We start from the raw sequence: 16,339 nt of genomic DNA on the forward strand, positions 1-16,339 counted from the left end.
AGACCAGGCTGGCCTTGAACTCGGAGGTCCACCGGGAGGCCACCCAAGTGCTAGGATTAAAGGCGGCGCCAGGGCCTCACCACCACCCAGCAAAAAGACCCACTCAGCTGTACCATAAAACAAAATGTAAAATACAGAAATACAAAATTATACAGCAGTAAATTCTACAACACAGGTCTCTAACCACAGAAGGAAAAGGCCAGGCCTGCCATAGTTCAGCATCCCTGTTAAAGGGCTCAGATGGAAATTCCAGGTTCTCATTTGAATGCAAGAATTACTTCTCACAAGACTATCATTATTACATTGAGTGATTTCTAACCAATGGATTTTAATAAATTGCTTTTGAAAAGTCATCATTACCTTGTGCAAAATTCCTGAACCAGTTCCTTGAACAGACTGTAATGCCTCTGCTGCCAAACCAATGAAAGAAAGAAAGAGCAAGAAAGCAACCCTCATCCACCTGGAATCCCATCATGCCACAAGAGGGAGTGGGCATACCATAAAAGCCCTCCCTCACAGCAGGCTGAGGACAGACACAATTGCAGAGCTCTTGGCTCCTGAGGCACACAGAGCCCAGGGGCACTTTTGGTTCAAACACCTCTGATCCATACTTGATGCTTATCAAAGGAGGGAAAATATTTGGTTTTTTGTTTGTTTGTTTGTTTGTTTGTTTGTTTGGTGTGTGTGTGTGTGTGTGTGTGTGTGTGTGTGTGTGTGGCGCAACACTGTTTCTGAGATCCAGGACTATCAAGTTAAAAAAAATAAAAGGGGAAAAGAAGGAAAAAGAACAGGCTATTCAGACAAGGACCAAGAGGTTGACACCCCAGGATGAGAGCGCCACCCTGTTGTCCAGGTGGACAGGTGTCAGTGCGGCACTCACGATGGATACTTCTGATGTAGGGGTGTCTTATCCCTGTGCAAGGGTGTGGTCACCACCACCTTCTGGCTGCACACTGGAGTGGACGTCAGTGAAGGGCTCTCTAGCTCCAGGGTATCCTGCTTGTTCCAGAAGTTCAGAAACTGTCAGGGAAGAGTTAGAACATGTGACAAGATGAAGCCTTTGACGGACAGGAATAGACCCTTAGACAGCATTCCCCATGTCTGTTCTGTGAGGTTGAGGATCTTGTCCTGACCTGTAGGACACCAGCAAAGACTTCCAACAAATATGACTCAGCCCTTCTGTCTTTCCTGTATTACCCAGTCAGGTCCTATAGCATTCTCAATACAAGAAATTCCTCTATCCCTGAAAGTCCCCCCGGATCCATAGTTATCAACTTGATGGTGTTTGCAATCACCATGGGAACAAACCTCTGGGATTCTTCTAGACTAGGTTAAATGAAATGGGGACAACACACCCTACCGCGGGCAGTGCCAGTCCACAGGCTGGGAACTTGGACTGAATAGCAAGGGAAAAGGGAGTTGAACGCCATCATTCCGCCTCCCTAGAGGCTACAGCTCCTGCTGCCATGGCGTCCTAAAGCTGTCCTTTCCTCAGTTGCTTCACCGAGTATTCTGATGAAATGCAGCAACAGGACAAGTGACTAAATCCTTACTAGCTTCATTCCCGGCAGCACTTCACTTTATCCCCTATCTGGATCTTTTATAACGCAGAGTGGAAGCTTCACCAGGGCAGGGCCAGGTCTGGTTTTGATCACCTAGCACTGAGTCCCTAGCACTGAGCACAGGGAGATACTCAGTGAATACTGATTATCCAATGTGTACTGTGCCAGACCCCACTGGGGTACTAGGTGTTTTATCTATGCAATCAAGGCAGTCAGAGGGACCCACGCACCTGGGAAGGAGAGAACGGAAGGGTTTTGACAGGTGTGCTCTTCGGGGTAAGACTGTTACAAGAGTCCAGGAAGGACAGGCTGGCACTGTTTTCTGTGACAGGTGACAGGGCCACACGCCGTTTCTTCTGTCGCTTGAGCACTGAAGGTGGTGTGCCAATGCCTGAGCCTCCAACCTCAGTGCTCGGGGAAATGGGGATCAGCTCCCCCCGGCTGCTCCGGCTCAGGTCTGAAATAGTGTGGCCATCGAGCCGATACTCAGTCATGCTGGGCCCCGGTGTGGCAGTCTCGTGGGATGACAGTGCCTGTTCTTGCCGCTGTGATGTCTGCGGTTGCACTGGACTGCTGTTGACACTACCCTCAGCAGATGGTTCTTCAGGAAGATCAAATTTACTCAAGTCACACCAAGCATCAGGGTCCTGCCAGAAAGGGAGGGTAGAAAGTCCTAACTTCATTCATTGCATGAAAATATACCAATGTCAAAATGGGATCCTTATCCCTGGGGATCAGTCATTACCACTTACATTCATTTCCTCAATGCTCTATGTATTATACTGAAGCTTGAACAGAATGCTTGCCAATCAACAGCTTTACAATCCCTTAGCAACCTGCTAGAAAGCATGACTTTTTTTCTTATTAATTCATTGCATTTATTTATACGCGAGTGTCAAGGACAACTTGAAAGAGTTAGTCCTCTCTTTCTGCCACGTGGGTCCTCTGGATTGAACTCAGATGGTTGGGCTTGGCGGCAAGTACCTCTATCTGCTGAGCCATCTCACTGGCTCCCTTTCTTGCTATCACATTAAAGAGCCCATGCTAAGCTCAAAAGAGTATATGAGAATCACCAGTCCTCATCTTTACCCAAAGGCGTCTAGAAACAGAAGGTTCCACTTTGATCCTTGCACGCTGTGGTTCTTGGGACTTGCTGGAGCCAGAGGCAGCTTATTCCTGAGAGTAGAAACTAGCTTGTAGCTAGGTTGACCTCAGATCCTGATCTCTCAGAGATCAGAGGTCCAGGAAACTGATGGCATCTTGGAGCTAGGAAGCATATCCTGTAAGAATGCCTGGGGAGGATGCTGGATGGGATGGACAATGGTTTTATAGATTCTTTCCCTGATCTTCACCACTCCCGGTAGAGAGTCTGAGGTCTGAGTCAGTCAGGACTCAACTCCTAGCTGATATAGCCTGAAGCTGGCTATCACATCAAAAGGGTGGCCCCAGCCACAAGCTCTCAGGCAATGTCACTGTTTAGCTATTTTCTCAGAAATGACACATTCCCTCCTAGAGGAAAGTTACAAGAGCCGCAAGGCCCCTCCCCACAGTTACAGAGCTGTAAATAACTGCTGGTGAAGAGACTCTGCCCGAGGGCTGCATACTATCTGGGCGCCTCAGGGATACTGCCTGTGAGTCTGTCCCTCATGCTGGTCAGCTTACTAGTGATGCAGCCGTCTTGTGGAGTTACGGCATACCCACAATCCTCTAGGCATCACCTGCTAGAGCTGTGTGGGATCGGTCTGTCCTTGGTGCCATACCTGGGGTAAACAGGTATTTGTTTGTCTCCACACAAGGAGCACAACCTATGACACCTAGGGCAGTAATCATAGCGTGGCCTAGGGGTGAGCAGCCAAACCCACTGGCTGAGCAGTCGTAACTCCTGGCACTTCCAGGCCCCTCTCCAGCGAGACCAATTCGGCACCCTCTCTAAGAATACTTTCCATCCCATTCCATGCTGTAGGGCAAGGACTGCAATGACCTCACTAGTGTCCCCAGCCTGGTCAGGGCTGTGCAACCTCCATCAATCAATAAATGCAAGGAGAGTGGTGGAGGGAAAAAAGGCAAGTTCACAAGAGAAGTGTTGGGGCCAACATACCGACTCAATCAAGTCCAGGGCTTCCGAGAGGCTGGACCCCACAGCAGGGATGAGGAGGTTTGCCGCCTCCACCACCCATTTGTAGGGCAGGCTCGTTTCTGACGAGGGGGAGTCCTCTTGATATTCACGCTTGAGGGGCTCCAGGGGCTCTGGGGTGTGCACTTCGCCCAGATCAGCAGGCACAGGCTCATGTTCCTGTTTAGCACAAGCAGCAGCTGCTGCGGCCTCCTCCTCACTGCTCTCCTCTTCCTTCACAGCAGAGGGCGCCAGCGGCCAGCCAGCCATAAGACTTCCCTGTCAGATCCAAGGGCACACAGTACATTTTCGTTGAAATAGACAATGCTGTAAGTTTCTATCTAAAAACACATAACCCAAATCAAAGATAAAGGAAGCTCAGATGACCAGAAATTGCAAAACATCCCAATTGTACTGCGTATTTGAAAAATATCAGTATGACATAGGCTAATGAGACTTACGGAAAAATAACTAATCCTGGACTAGTCACAGGAAAAGCAGAACATGAACTACACAGAAGAGAGGGGTCCTGAAACAATGCTGGGCATGGCAGCACTTATCATTCCAGAACTTGAAAGGCCAAGGCGAAATAACCACAAGTTACACAGTGAATTCCACAACAGCGTGGGCTATAGAGATGGCTCGGCAGGTAAAGGTGCCTGCAGCTGGGCAGACAACATGAGTTTGACCCATAAGAGCCACATGGTAGAGAAAACAGACGCTATCCTGACTTCACACACACACACACACACACACATCATGGTACTTGCACACACAGACACACAGTTTTTAAAGCAACAAAAATGTCTTTAAAGCAAGTAAAGAAAGCAATCCATTATGGACACACATTTGTCCAAAACCAGGTTTCTGGGGTCTGTGTAACAGCCCACATGGAGACTGCCTGACTCTGCTTCCTGAATGCTGGGATTAAAAGTGTGGACCACCATGCCCGGCCACACATACTCACTTGTTTGTTAAAGTTATTTTTTAAAGCAAGCAAACAAAAACAAATCGTTACCACCACAAGGCTCAGAATCAATGTGGAAGTCCCTGAATTAGAAACAGACATATCTTAAAATACAAAAGAAGGAAGAAGAAAGAGAAAGAAACAGATATACCGAGCATAAGTGAATGCCCTTATTTTGGGAAATACAAGCTGAAGCACAGAATATTCGGGGGATAAAAATGTAGTAACTCCCAGTTTTTCTTTCTTTTTCGAGGCAGGATTTCTATGCAGTCTCAGTTGGCTTGTAAGTCTCTAACTAGACCAACCAGTCTCAGTCTCCAGGGTGCTGAGACTACAGGTGTGGGCTAGCCCTAGATAAAGTATATCCTAATGGACACACTAAGTAATATAGTAAGTTAATGCAAGCCTGGCAAATGGGAAAAATGAGCTAAGCCTTGGAGCTGCAGGTCTGTGGGAGGGTGCTTATCTGGCACGGGCAAGGCTCTTTGGGAATGGGACAGGAATGGAACCAATCCCAAGCACACATGGAAACTCCTAGTGCTAGCCCTGAAATGCTTCTGGATGTTTATCCCAACACTGTGACCAAAAAAAAAAAAAAAAGAAAAAGAAATTGAGGAAAATCCTTCACAGGAATAATTCTGAAAACAGAACCTAGTAAATGAGCCCTGCTCACAATTCCCACAAATTCAAGGCTAGGCTAGGCTACATGAGACCTGCTCACAAAGCAAATGCTGGGCTGGCACTTGATCTGTGTTCGATTGTTGGGATCCATGGTAGGAGAGAATTGCAAGTTGTTCTTCACCTCTACCTGCACAGTGGTATGCACACCCTGTCCCCAACACACATGCACAAGATCAACAAACGTAATAAAAAACCGAAAATAAGGGGCTAAAGGGGTGGTTCAGGGGTTAAGGGCACTGACTGTTCTTCCAGAGGACCCAGGTTGTTTCCAGCATCCACATGACAGTTCACAATTGTCTGTAACTTTAGGATCCAACACCCTCACACAGACATACATACAGGCAAAACAACATCAGTGCACATAAAATATAAATTATTTTAAAAAATGAAAACAAAAGCAAACCAAAAAAAAACGCATCTGGAGAGGAACGAATGAGACAAAGGCTGAGCTGATCTATGCTCTGGACCCTGTGGGGCTCACCCCACCCCAGCAAGGCCAGCACTTCCGACAACACTCCAGTGTCAAAGGAAGAAAGGTGTGCCAATAAACTGACTCCCAGCAGAGCAGGGTCTTTAGCGGCACCACGTCCCCTCATGCTCTGGCCTCCCTTGGTGAATATTCTTTCTTTCCCTCAGAAATCTCAAGTTGAAAGCATACTGCTTAGACATGCAAGAAACTGCCAGAAGCAGACTTCCTTGGTGAGGGAACCTCCAGGGAGCTAGGACCAGAGACGCCCTTACACGTTCTTCCATCTTTCTCTGTAATTTCAATTTCATATCTTGTCCCTCTACAAAGCTGCATCTGACATCAGGGGATCAGATTCCCAGAAGTTGGAACCCCAAGAATTAGAGGCAAAAACGTGCTGCAACTCTCGAGCAGGACGGTGTAGAGCTGAAACAAGCAAGTTTCTGCTAAGCAGTAAGAGGGGTACAAGACAGTCATATCCGTCAGTAACCATCTCAGACCAAGACAGCACAAGACAAATGGGGGAGGGGGCTGCTCACACTGTCATTTTTGTCTCCAATCTTTTTGAGACAGGGCCTTGAATTTACAGAGATCCGCCTGCCTCTGCCTCTGGGATTAAAGGCGTGAGTCACAACTGCCTGGCCCTGCAATCTCAATTTTTAAAAAATAAATCAGTTTTTTGACTTTTTATAGTTAAGATCAAGTGTAAAAAAAACCAAATTATTGGGAGTGTGATGGCTGTTCTTAGTTGTCAACTTGACTACATCTGGAATTAACTAAACCCACACATCTGGATACACCTGTGAAGGATTTTTCTTAATGAAATAATTTGAAGTGGGTAGAATAACTTTTAACCCTTTATCTGGACCACACCTTCTGCTGACATGAAGGAGGAAACTTTTGCTCTTTGCCTACTTGCTCTCGCTCACTGGCAAGTTTATTCTGCTGTAAATGATATCCAGCATTGTGACCTGAAAACTACTGTATTCTTGGACCTTCTGTTGGTAGACAGCCATTGTTGGACTAGCTGGACTGGACCACAGCCTGTAAGTCATTCTAATAACCCTCTTTATATACTTATAGATAGACAGACTTCTAAGTTCTGTTCCTCTAGAGAACCCTACTACAGCTTTTGGTATCAGAAATGGTTCTAGAACAACAGAAGTATGAGGATGAATTTTTTGTTCTTTGGTTTTTCAAGACAGGACTTATCTGTGTAACAAACAGCACTAGCTGTCCTGGTAATGCTCTTAACCACTGAGCCATCTCTCCAGCCCAAGGTACTAGCTCTGTAGACCAGGCTGGCCTTGAACTCACAGAAATCTTCCTTCCAAGTGCTGGGATTAAAGGTGTGTGTACCAACACAGCCTGGAAAGAATGAATTTTTAAAAGTATCTGAATAGGCTTTCCAATTTGCCAACATCTAATTGTCAGCTAAACCAGCAGTGACTTTCCCTAAAGAAGATGCCAGGCAGGGCTGGAGAGATGGTTCAGTGGTTAAGAGCACTGCCTGCTCTTCCAAAGGTCCTGAGTTCAATTCCCAGCAACCACATGGTGGCTCACAACCATCTGTAATGGGGTCTGGTGCTCTCTTCTGGCCTTCAAGCATATACACAGACAGAATATTGTATACATAATAAATAAATATTAAAAAAAAAAAAAAAGAAGATGCCAGGCAAGACAATATTGATGATGTCCCTTGGGGCCCACCAATAGTTGCCTCTAGACCTATAGTCATACTAAGGCTAAGCAGACTCCTAGAGAGAAGAGAGAAAGCATAGTTTACAAGAAGGTATGCTATACCATTTTAAGAATGTAATGAGTTTGTTAAGTAGAGTTTTATTACAGCAGAAGTCTGGGGAGTATGTGGGAATGGATTTTAAGGGTATGGATAACAGTGAAAGGAATATAAAACTTGATCCGGCTGAGTTTATTGCTACAGGTCCATTGGATGAAGATTCTAAGTTTAATATGGGAACCTTCACAATTAAAGGAGGGGTTGTTTGAATGGTTGGTTGAACATTTGTCAGAAGATGGCCTACTGAAAAGGAGTTGGAGGTACCTGACATCCCTAGCTTCGTGTTTACGGGGTTTTAAGGCTCAGGAAAATTGCAATACTTGAGTGTGTACAATGTGTAAAACCTAATCCTCCACCACGGGAAAAGCCAGAAGACATATCCTTCACTACTCCTATAGGATGCAAATGGTGAAGGGGCACCAGCATATTAAAGAACTTTGTTGTCATCCTTTTTCTTGTGCCAGACCTTAAGGTTGGAGTTGCTGCTGCTCAGCTGGATGAATTAAAAGCAATGGGTTTAATTGGGTCCTGAGGAAGCAGGGTCAGGGGGCATCACTGAATCACCAAAGACAAGATGGTCATAGTTATTGTAATAGGCAACATAGACAAATAGTCTATGACCAGGCCAGGTGGTGGTGGTGCACGCCTTTAATCCCAGCACTCAGGAGGCAGAGGCAGGCAGATCTCTGTGAGTTCAAGGCCAGTCTGGTCTGCAAGAGTTAGTTCCAGGGCAGGCTCCAAAGCTACAGAGAAACCCTGTCTGGGGGGCGTCATATGACCATAAAGGTCAGTACATAAAAAGCTAATTGGTCAGTAGCCAGACAGGAAGTATAGGTGGGGCAACCAGGCAGGAAGTATAGGCAGAGCAACCAGAACAGGAGAATTCTGGAAGAAGAGTCAGTCTGCAGTCACCCAGATGCAGAAGAAACAAGATGAGAATGTGTCACTGATAAAAGGTACCAAGCCATGTGGCTAACACTGATAAGAATTATGGCTAAGATATAAGAGTTAATAAGAAGCCGAAGCCTGAGCTAGTAGGCCAACCAGTTTATAATTAATGTAGGCCTCTGTGTGTTTCTTAGGGACTGAACGGTTGCAGGACCTGGCAGGACAGAAATCTTTGTCAACAAGATGGAAAATAAATCCAAACAAAATTCAAAAGCTTTCTAACTCAATGAAATTCTAAGAAATCTAGTGGTGTGTGTGGTGGTGGCATACAGAAATTAGTGCCACCTTTTAAGGTAAAGGATAAGTTATTGCACCAGGCCCCTCATACTGCCAAAGAAAGAAACAAGTTTAGTGGGGGCCTCTCTGACACATTCCCCACCTGGGTCTCTGGCCCATATACCCAGAGACTCGCTGAAAGCTGCTAGCTTTGACTGGGACATGGAACAGGAGAAGGTTCTTCAACAGGTCCAGGCTGCTGTGCAGACTGCTCTACCACTTGGATCACATGATCCAGCAGACCTGATGGCTACCTGAGGTGTCAGTGGCAGATAAGAATGCTATCTGGAGTCTTTGCTAAGCCCCTATAAGTGAATCACATTAGAGACCTTAGGGATTTGGGAGCAAGGCTCTATCATTATCTGCAGATAATTATTGTCCCTTTGAGAGACAGCTCTTGGCCTGCTATTGGGCCTTAGTGGAAGCTGAACGTTTAACAATGGGCCAAGTTACCATGCAACCTGTGCTGCCCATCACAAGCTGGGTGTTACCAAGCCATAAAGTAGGACATACACAGCAGCAATTTATTGTCAAATGAAAGTTTTGTCTGTGTGTATGTATGTATTATGTATATTTGGGCCCACATGGGTCTGAAAGGTACAAACAAATTTACAAGCAGAAGTTGCCCAAATGCCTCCAGTTTCTATTCCTATTATGATGCTGTTTACTGCATGCACCTAGAGGCTCACGGGGCTATACGATTGGTTGACTGATAAAGAGATGACTAGAGTCTGGTTTGATATGGGCTTCCTTCTATATGTTGTAAATATGTTTTATTGGCATTGGTTAATAGAGAAGCTACTTTTGGCCAATGATTTAATAGAATATAGCCAAACTGGAAAAGATGACAAGATGCGCGACTTACGTTGATTCATTCATCTAGTGGATCGGCTGGATGGTCAGAGACTTGGAAAGAGCTGACTGGAAAATTGGTAAGACAGAAATCTAGGGAAGAATGTGGATAGATACCTGTAAACGGTGAACTGCCAAGATACATGCATCTCATGTAAATGCTCATCAAAAGGGGATTTCAGCAGAGGAAGAGTTCAATAATCAAGCAGACAGAATGACTCACTCTTTGAACAATCAAATCTCTTTCCCCAGCCATCTCTGTCATTGCACACTGGGTCCATGAACAAAGAGGCCATGGTAGCAGAGATGGGGTTGTGACAACACGGACTGCCACTTGCCAAGGCTGACCTGGCTATAGGTGCTGCTGAGTGCCAGATCTGCCAAGAGCAGAGACCAATGCTAAGCTCCATTTCCTGGGGTGACCAGTCAGCAGCCTGGTAGCTCCACTTCCCTCCACGGGAATGCTGTCCTCACTGTTCTAGTTAAGCATTTGCCTTTCCTGCATGCTATGCTTCTAACAAAAACCATCATCTGTGGACTTACAGAACTCCTTATCTACCCTCATGGTATTCCACACAGTATTGCTTCTGAACAAGGAACTCATGTCACGGCCAGAGAAGTGTGACAGTGTGTCCAATATCATGGAATCCGCTGATGTCACCTACCACATTCCCCACCATCCTAAAGCATCTGGCCTGACAGAAGCACGGAATGGCCTTTTGCAAACAGCACCAATTAGATGGCAGCAGCCTGGAGAGCTAGGGTTCTTGAGAAGGCTTTGAATCAGCAGGTGGAAAAGGGAATAGTTCTACTCACTATCACCCTTAGTGACCCACTAGAAAATATAAGAGTTAGCCAATAAGAAGCTAGAGCTAATGGGCCAAGCAGTGATTTAATTAATACAGTTTCCGTATGGTTATTTAGGGAATCTGGGTGGCCAGGAAACAAAGAAGCAGCTTCCTACTATACCTGTCTCAAAGACAAAAAGAAAGAAAGAAAAATAAAAAAAAGAAGGCACCATGAACAAGCTGTCCTCTTTCTTACCTCTTCCACATGGGCTCTAGACATGGGAAACGTGTATGCAGACACACCTTCTTTTGGATTTTCGAAACAGGTTTTCTCTACGTAGCCCTAACTGTCCTGGAACACCTTCTGCTCAAAATGTTATCTGACTGCTTTCCTGTCCTAGCAAACTAGGACTAGACTGTCACAAGGAAAGCTCTAGAAACATGAAGGCCGCACTCAGACCCCGGAGCAGAAATGAGTGAGTGGCTCTGAGGAAGGTATTGAGGAGACAGGGTAAGAAAACCAGGGAGTAAAGCCAACAACCAGCCTGGAATGAAACCCAGAGCCTGAGCCACAGGGGGCCACTCACCTGGCCTTCCATGGGCTGGGCACTCTGGTGACGGTCCTTGTCCTCAAGTTCCAAAAGCAGGTAGACAGGTTTGCAGTCTCTGGACTCGTTTGGGAAGCCTCGTGTGTCTACTTTCCTCTTGATGGTGGAGTTCCAGTGATTCTTCACAGCATTGTCCGTTCTGTGGGGAAACCCAGGGGCCCCTGACATGTGGCTCTCGGAGGCGCTTGGAGGCTTCCCTTGTAAGACTTTAAGACAATCCTGAAGCCATTTTTGACAATTCTGAATCCTCTCAGCCTCTGTGCCATAGTGCTTCCCCTCCTCCCCTGGGAACCAAGGACCTAACAGCTACACTCGCACGTACTCAGTTCCTGAACAATTACCCATATACGTATGTTTTGGTTCGGTCCCCTGGGAAACGGGGTCAAAATGACCTCTTACCTCATCTTATCTGGCAAAAGCTCTCCAGTCAATTATTGGTAATAGCCCTTTGGAATAAGCCAATCAGAATAGTCAAAGAACAATCCCCCTTGCTTCTGTGGCCCCTTTAAAAGTAGACTGTACCAGCTATTCGAGGTCTCTCGGCTTCCCGAATGCTGAGGGACCCTGTCATAACAGAATTAATAAAATCCTCATGCTTTTGCATCGGCTGTGGTGTGTGAGATGGTCTCTGGGGGTGACTTCTTCTCGGTGTTTGGAAGCTAGAGTCCAACACCCCCACCCTGCCGCAGCGTATCCCCCATCTCTAAGTGAAGGTTCGGCCGAATGCCCTGTGAGCATTGTTCGACTCACTGTAGCCCTCCAATGGCTTAGCAAACATCCACATATCTCCATGGAATAAGCAAAAAAGACTGAGTGCAAGCTGGACTGACCCAGAAAGCTTCTCTGAAGAAAGAGCAGCGAGAACCGATGGCACGTGGGTAGGCCTCACAACAGAGCAGGGCAGCAATGCAGGCAAGGTTGTCAGAGTGGCTCAGGGCCAAGCAACCAAGGTGACTGCAGATGGAGGTGAGGCTACTGGCATGTTCAAGGCCAATGTTTCTTGCCCAACCAAGCAATAAGGCAGGCCCTCAAAAGTAACACAAGGGGCTGAAGTTATATTAACAGGCAGTTCAGACTCAAAAGACACTTTATCACCTGGTCTTCTCTTTATTCTTCTTTCCAGGATCACACTTTCATGACAATGGAAGGACTCAAAACAAAACACAGAAAACAAAAGCAAAGTAGGGACAAGAAAACAGGGAGGGAAGTAGCAGCAGATCAGATTTTAGAAGTTATTGGAAAGTGGAAAGAGGTCAGATGAGTAACAGACAGCCCAGGAATCTAGGAGTCCAAACCAAACTGACCTTACAGGAAGACTAACTAGAATCGGTTCACCCTCAAGGCTCCTCCCAGGGCTTCCCAGAACTCCAGGAGCCCCAAGATTGTAGCAACAGGATTGAATGAGGAGCACAGACAGGCATAGGTTAAGCAGAGCACCTGTCTGACCTCTAGCTCCTGACCCTGACCTCCGGGCAGGAAGAGATGTTTCCTCTTTAAAAAATAACCCAGTTTGTGTGCTGGGTATAGCTCAGTGCAAGAGCATTTGACTGCTGACATAACCCAGCAACTGTGGCCACAATGGACAAAAACAGGACAGAAACTGAGGCCTCATGGAAATCTGCACCCCGGAGGTGAGATGCCCAACGCCAGGCATCCCAGGCAACAGCTCCTTAAAGGAATAAGCTACCTCGAAGAATAAATAAGTCCAGAGAAAAGCATTAATTCTTGGAGCATCCCAAAGGGCCAGCGAACAACAAACCAGGTAAGCAGCAGCAGTGTGCAGTGGGCTTCACAACAGTGGTTGCCAACTGCTTCCTAACAGCGAAGAGGCAACCACAGATCAGCAATCCTTCAAAGCAAACCTCCTGTATTAACCAATATGGATGGGCAAAACAAAGAGAAAAATACTAGGCCAAGGCTGTCAACCGCCCTAATGCTCCGAGCCTTTAGCACAGTTCATGTTATAGTAATCCCAACCATGAAATTATTTTCATTACTACTTCATAGGCAAGCACACAGTGCAGGGAAGGAGGTTTGTTTGGTTGGGTTTTTTTTTTTTAATCTTTTGATCTTTAAACACAATATCGACTGTGAAATAAGTGGCTGCAAACATACATTAAGGATCTGGGCCAGAAAAGGGGTTAGAATTTAGGAAACAAAACTTTTTTTGTTCTTGGTTTTTTTTTTTGTTTTTGTTTTTTTCCAAATAGGGTTTATCTGTGTAACAGTCCTGGCTGTCCTGGAACTCGCTCTGTAGACCATGCCTGTTGAGGCTGGCCTCAAACTCACAGCGATACGCCTGCCTCTGCCTCTCGATTGCTGAGATGAAAGGTGTGCACCACCACCTCCTAGCCAGAAAACAAAAGGATTGGAGGGTAAAAGCCAAGAAACTTCTGAGAAAGTGAAATCAAAAAGAAAATAGAGAAAGATGAAAAGATCACGAGATGCTCCCAATACTCTGAACAAAAATGACTTTCAAACTCTACATAAATTCAAATCATCTATTACATATGGGATAAAAGTGAGGACTGAGCTTTGGATGCTAATGAAGGATGTGTCCACTAAAATAAGGACATAAACAAAACAGAAGGGGTCTAACAGTATGAGGGACAAAAAGACATTTAATCTAACAACAGAGAAACCCTGTCTCAGGGGAGGAAAAAAAAATAAGAGGCATGACTTTCTCTCTTGCTGTGGGACAATGGTCAATATTTTAAATTGTATTTTATAATAAATAAAAACAAAAAAAATAAATTAAATTAAATTGTATTTTAAATAAATGCTGATTGGCCAGTAGCCACGCAGGAAATAAAGGCAGGGTGACCAGGCAGGAAGTAGAGGCAGGGCAACAAGAACAGGAGAATTCTGGGAAGAAAAAAAGACTCAGCCTGCAGTTGTCACCCAGACACAGAGCAAAGCAAGATGTGACTGTCTCACCAATAAAGGTACCAAGCCACATGGCTAACACAGACAAGAATTATGGACTAATATAAGTTATAAAAGTTAATAAGGAGCCCAAGCTACTAGGCCGACCATTTTATAATGTAGACTTCTGTGTGGGTTTTTTTTTGGGGACTGAATGACTGCAGGACTGGGTGGGACAGAAACCTCTGTCAACACTCTCTATCTCCTGGTGGCTGATGGGGCTTCTACTACCTGTACCATGTTTGTCTTAAACTCTAATAATAAAATTGTCTTTGAGATTAAAAAAACAAAAACACCTGTGAAAGGAGAACCACATAGAAAGAATAGCCAGAGAAGAAGGAAATATATTCATATACAGTACTAGTGCTTGAATTCTATATTCAAGGCAGTGGTATAAGCTCTGTTGTCCTAACTAAAAATTGGGGTCACGGGATATAACGGGTATCCTAGTCACCTTTTTTTCCCACCTAAGACAGGGTCTCTCTTTGTAGACCTGGCTGGCCTCAAACTCAAGAGATCCACCTGCCTCTGCCTCCAACCTGCTAGGATTAAAGGCGAGCGCCATCACATCAGGCTGTCTACACCTTGTTTTAACTAACTACTTGTCAGCAGGGCGATCGTGGCGCATGCCTTTGATCCCAGCACCTGGAAGGCAGAGGAAGGAGGATCTCTGTGAGATCAAGGCCAGTCTGGTCTACAGAGAGTTCCAGGATAGCTAGGGCTATATAAGGACCTTGTCTCAAAAAAGGGGGAGGGGGAGGACCAAAGTCTGCTAAGTATAAGCCTGCAAGTGAGCTAAAGCAAGCCAGTAAGCAATGTTCCTCCCTGGTTCTGGCTTCAAGTTCTTACTCTACCTTCCCTCAACTGTGACCTGAAATGTAAGCAAAATAAACCCTTTCCTCCCCAACTTGCTTTAGGTCAGTGTTTTATCACAGCGACAGGAGAACCAGAACAGCTGGATAGAATGGGGCATCAGGGAGGTAAAGAGGGTCAGAGTCCCAGGAAGCTAGGTCTGTGGCTGAAAACCAAGATGAACAACATCACAGGGGCTGAGGAAACAGATGGCTCAGCAGCTAACAGCATAAATCACTCACTCTTCCAGAGGATCCAGATTTGATTCCCAGCACCCACCGGGTAGCTCACAACTGCAACTCTAGTCCTAGGACATCCAACGCCCTCTTCTGGCCTCCTCAGGTACCAGCCAGACATGGTACAGACACACAAGCAGGCAAAACACTCACACACATAAAAAAAAATAATAAAAAAGAACCCAGCGGTGTAATAGTCTTAAGAACAACGTATCATTCATTAATATGGAGACTGCCTAGGCAGGGTGGTGTATACCCACATTCAGCACTCAGGAGGCCAAGGCCACAAGGTGAAGTCAGCATGTCCCTGTCTCCAAACACAAACAAGATGAGTCTGGTTTAGCAGAAAGTAGGAAATGGGGACAGAACCCTACTCCTTGTAACAGGATATAACCTGAGGTGCTGCCTTTTTAGCCCTGCCCTGCTGACTCTGGAGACAAGGCGGGTTGAATACTGAAGAACATGGACGGCTAACAGTACTCTGGGTCACTCTATCCAGGATGGGCCTCACTTCTTGGGAGCGGAAGACAGCTCACCTCCCTGGCAGCATCTTGGCGATCTCAGCCCAGCGGTTGCCCAGCACTTTATGGGCCTCGCAGATGATGCGATCTTCCTCCTCGGTCCAGCAGGACTTCTTCACCTCAGGGTTGAGGTGATTGTGCCAGCGCTCACGGCACTGCTTCCCCAGCCGGCCCTTCAGGTGTTTGGCGATCAGCGTCCACTGTTTTGTGCCATACTTCTTGACCAGCTCAATGACCTTAAAGAAAACATCAGTGAAGGACCCTGCCCCTCAAGCACCTCCACTCAAGCACCGCCAGATCCAGGTGGGTCTCACTTCGCAGGGCTTTCGAGAGCTACAAGCCCGAGAGGTCAGCCCCAATCACACTGTAGTTATTTCACGTCCTCTTGGCACTTCTATGGACATCAGGAGGGTAGAACCCCAAGCCATGGCACCCACAGCTAGACTTTGGTCTTCAGTCACCTCTCTGAAAGGCTCTTTTGCTCAGAATACAAACCCTAACAGCCACAGTCACCCAGCTAGGCCCTCTTCAATTCCCTTTTTTCCCCCCAAGACAGGGTTTCTCTGTGTGGCCCTGGCTGACCTGGATTTTACTCTATAGACAAGGGTGACCTCAAACTCAGCATGCCTCTGTGATGTGGGAGTGATTTCTTATTAATAAAGAAACTGCCTAGGCCCCTTGATAGGCCAACCCTTAGGTAGGCGGAGAAAACAGAACAGAATGCTGGGAGAAAGAAGCTGAATCGG

General features: G+C 46.2%; 1 protein-coding gene across 1 annotated transcript in view; it reads right to left on the minus strand.

Moving 5' to 3' along the window:
• Mybl2 (MYB proto-oncogene like 2) overlaps positions 1–16,339 on the minus strand; it is a 36,069-nt gene that overhangs the window by 7,569 nt on the left and 12,161 nt on the right. The window contains exons 5-9 of the mRNA XM_005362974.3: positions 15,609–15,829; positions 11,039–11,198; positions 3,661–3,954; positions 1,793–2,209; positions 881–1,020 (exon numbers count right to left, since the gene is read on the minus strand). Coding sequence (XP_005363031.1) covers positions 881–1,020; positions 1,793–2,209; positions 3,661–3,954; positions 11,039–11,198; positions 15,609–15,829 — 1,232 coding nt within the window. The remainder of the gene's footprint in view (positions 1–880; positions 1,021–1,792; positions 2,210–3,660; positions 3,955–11,038; positions 11,199–15,608; positions 15,830–16,339) is intronic.

This window comes from Microtus ochrogaster, linkage group LG8, assembly GCF_000317375.1.
Source record: "Microtus ochrogaster isolate Prairie Vole_2 linkage group LG8, MicOch1.0, whole genome shotgun sequence".
Classification (NCBI taxonomy): Eukaryota; Metazoa; Chordata; class Mammalia; order Rodentia; family Cricetidae; genus Microtus; species Microtus ochrogaster.